Raw genomic sequence first — 3341 nt, 5'->3', positions numbered from 1 at the left:
TTTAATTGAATTAAATTAATCATGGGGCATTTTGATCAAACTTCGACCAGTCTTAATGTGGTCTTCGTAAAAATTACCTTTGAAATTATCAAAAAGGGCATGCAAGGGGGTTTTCCATCAAGGGCATTTTGGTCATTTGGACATGCGTAATTCTCTTCCTAGTAATAATAACATACCTCGCTAATTCTAGGACGAAGCATTGATGAATGCTGAATACACAAACAAGCTGCCGCTACCAGTTGTTTCAGTTGCTCGTAGTCATAAGATTCAGCAAGCGCAGGATCTACAAGCTCTTTAATCTCATTCCTTTCAATTAGTGGCTTTGCCTGAAAGAAAAAAAAAATCCGAAAAATGTTGCGTATATAATTTCTTCCTTTTTTCCAGTAATAATCAAAAGAATGTCTGTGACAAAAAATCACGTACCCACATCACTAAACTTTGCTGTGAAGAATCTAATGCTTTACGACCACTGATGAGCTCCAACAGCAGAACACCGAAAGCAAAAACATCTGTTTTCTCATCGACAACTCCATGTGTGAGATACTCAGGAGCAAGATAACTGTAAATATGCAAATAAGTAGAGGTTAGGGTCTGAAACATTATTATTGAGTTCAAATTTAAGAGACATTTCGATCGCAGACCCAAATGTGCCTTCGAAACTTGATAGTGTATGATGAGTCAATTGATCAGGAAGCCACTTTGCCAGGCCAAAATCACAAATCTGAACAGACCCACCAGATCAGCAATTAAGACATTTTTAACCTGAAAATTTATCAGAAGACACAATAAATGCGTACCTGAGGTTCAAAGTCTTCAGTGAGCAAAATATTCGCAGCTTTGATATCTCGATGAATGATTCTCCTCTGACATCTATCATGTAGGTACTCGAGGCCCTCTGCAGTCCCTATAGCAATCTTGTACCTAACATCCCACTCTAATTTTCCCTTAGAACCTGAAAACTTAAAATATCATTAAGGAAATAGTTTCATTATATCGAAAATAGATTATATTGATAAGCTTACCATGAAGAAGAGATGATAAGCTCCCATGAGGGGAGAGACGAAGAACTAAATGCAAGTCTTCTTCGACTCCAACTCCGATCAATTTGGCGATATTTGGATGATTTATATGAACAAGTATCCCTAGTTCAGCTAGAAAATTGTTAGTTCTTTCTTCTAGTGGTCCTTTAACCAACCTCTTCACTGCTACAAACTGTCCATCTTCTAAGCATCCTTCATAAACCTCAGCAAAACCTCCCCTCCCTATGAGATTCTCTGCATTTTGTGTCATATTAAAGTTAACAATGAAACTACAGGGGAAGTAGGTTCAAAATTGTTATATTACAGAGAATAATCATACCATCACTGAAATTATTGGTGGCATTCTTGAGCTCTGAAGTAGTGAAACTTTTCCAAGAAGGCTTAAAGAAGCAAAAATCATTGTCAGAACTTCCAATAGGTCCTTCGCCGTGATTCAATTTACCACTCTTCCACTTCGACAATCTCGCTACTCCGATCCTTGGAGGAAAACTAGACAACCTCCTCATCGATTTCTGCCTCCACAACCGGAAGAAACTCCTCCATAAAGAGGCGCCGTTATTGTTACTATGTGAATTTACGTCCAACGACGAAGTGCTTTCCTTTGGAGAGCATGTCTCTGAATCTGAAGTACTTCTCGTGTTATCTTCAATGGTACTTCCTCTACTAGAGGCTTCCTCGATTGAACCTACCGTTTCCTTCTCGACATCTTCAAGAGATCTCAAGTCTATAGAAAAGGAGCATACTTTGTATGAGTACGTTGGCAGTTAGTCACAAAGAGTCAATTAGATACAGACCAACCGGGGTATGGTTGTTCTGAACTTACTACTCTTAAAGTTTCACCGTTGCAGATAAACCCCCCGAATAATTTTTCAAAACAGCCTCATTTTGTTTTTTAATTTTTAATATCGACCATTTTTTTATTTATCAAAACCGACCCGTTTTTTACCACGTCAGCCTAATCACTTTCCTAAACAGTCGGAGTTGTCAACCCCGACTATTTAGGAGGGTGTTAACCCCCAATTAGAAGCCTTAAACCCTAAAAAATTATGTCCTGTTTAGAAAAGTGATTAGTCTGACGTGGCAAAAAATGGGTCGGTTTTGGTAAATAAAAAAAGATCGATTTTAAAAATTAAAAAAAGAAATGGGGCTGTTTTGACCAGTTTTGACAGATATTGACCCCTGGGTTAATTAATTTTGACCCTTTTATGCTCAGATAGCCCCGCTAATTTCACCGGGGCCAATATCTGCCAAAATTTTAAATCTCGCTCTTTTACATACACTGAGGGTAAAATGTTTCAAAATAACCCGGGTTTTTTTTGGGTGGGGGGGGGGGGGGGGGGGGGGGGTTTATCTGCAACACTGAACTACGTGGGTAGTAGAAATGAAAACGAGGATACTACAGTTGGCAATGTGCAATTAACCTTTACCTTGGGCAGAAACAGAGGAAGGCAATATCGGTACTACTACATGATCTTTGCCCTTCTCCCGGAGGGGGAAAATCAATAAACCTCTGATTTTAGGAGGTTTTCCAGAAAATTTTGTGATGTCAAGTTTTCCTGAAAATTTGGGGATGTCCTTTATAGTTGTAAGGAGAGCATGTTTTGCATGAGACACGGCACTGTAAAAAAAAAGAGGAGAGAAAAAAAAATTACAAAAACATGTAGACATTGAAAACAAATGCTAATTGCAGAATAAAAATAAATTTGAATTTGAATAGAAACTTGCTTGGTGTTTAAAAGACCAACAAGAAGAAGAATCTAAGAAATAACTCATTCAAGTAAAATGTCTAGTGACCCCATTAAAGAAAACAAGGAGAAAACTCAAAAATGAAAAAATAAAAAAAAAATAAACATAAAAGTACCTTTTGGTGGCATCTTCCATCGCATTCATCGACAAATTTCCTCTTCTCCCAAAAAGAAGAGGAAAAGTGAAGGGAACCCAATATCCAAAAAAACTCGAAACAAGGAAGAAAAATCTCACAAAATTTTCTTTTTGCTCCAAAAAAAATTATTCAAAAAAAAAAGAAAATTTTTCTTGCAACCCTTCGACCCTTATCCAAAATTTAGTCTCGACCCCTTCTATCCCTGCAAACGTTGTTCTCTCCCAAATCCTGCTATTTTTATCAATTAACTCAGCAACGTATGACAACAAAAGAAAATGTGGCGCGGTTTCCACTCTCGTCCTTTGAAAAATAAATAAATAAGTAAATAAATATAAAATACGAGATAATGCGTGGGGGGCTCTAAAGCCTTTAAATAGAGGATTGAGTTTGGGCCGTCCGTTAATGGGCCCGTCGGCTGG

The 3341-nt window shown here is 37.7% G+C and overlaps 1 protein-coding gene across 1 annotated transcript; it reads right to left on the bottom strand.

Annotated features, from left to right (window-relative positions):
- On the bottom strand, window positions 36-3243 carry LOC109831386 (receptor-like cytosolic serine/threonine-protein kinase RBK2). Its single transcript, XM_020398713.1, has 9 exons — window positions 2902-3243; window positions 2468-2658; window positions 1360-1764; window positions 1023-1274; window positions 798-952; window positions 642-721; window positions 424-559; window positions 177-326; window positions 36-77 (listed from the first exon to the last, which is right to left on the bottom strand). The coding sequence occupies exons 1-9, from the start codon at window positions 2928-2930 to the stop codon at window positions 36-38; spliced, it is 1440 nt and encodes a 479-aa protein (XP_020254302.1). The 5' UTR covers window positions 2931-3243.

Source organism: Asparagus officinalis, chromosome 2, assembly GCF_001876935.1.
Source record: "Asparagus officinalis chromosome 2, Aspof.V1, whole genome shotgun sequence".
NCBI lineage: Eukaryota > Viridiplantae > Streptophyta > Magnoliopsida > Asparagales > Asparagaceae > Asparagus > Asparagus officinalis.
Note: the sequence above shows the minus strand (reverse complement) of the source record. Positions and strands in the feature narration are given on the sequence as shown.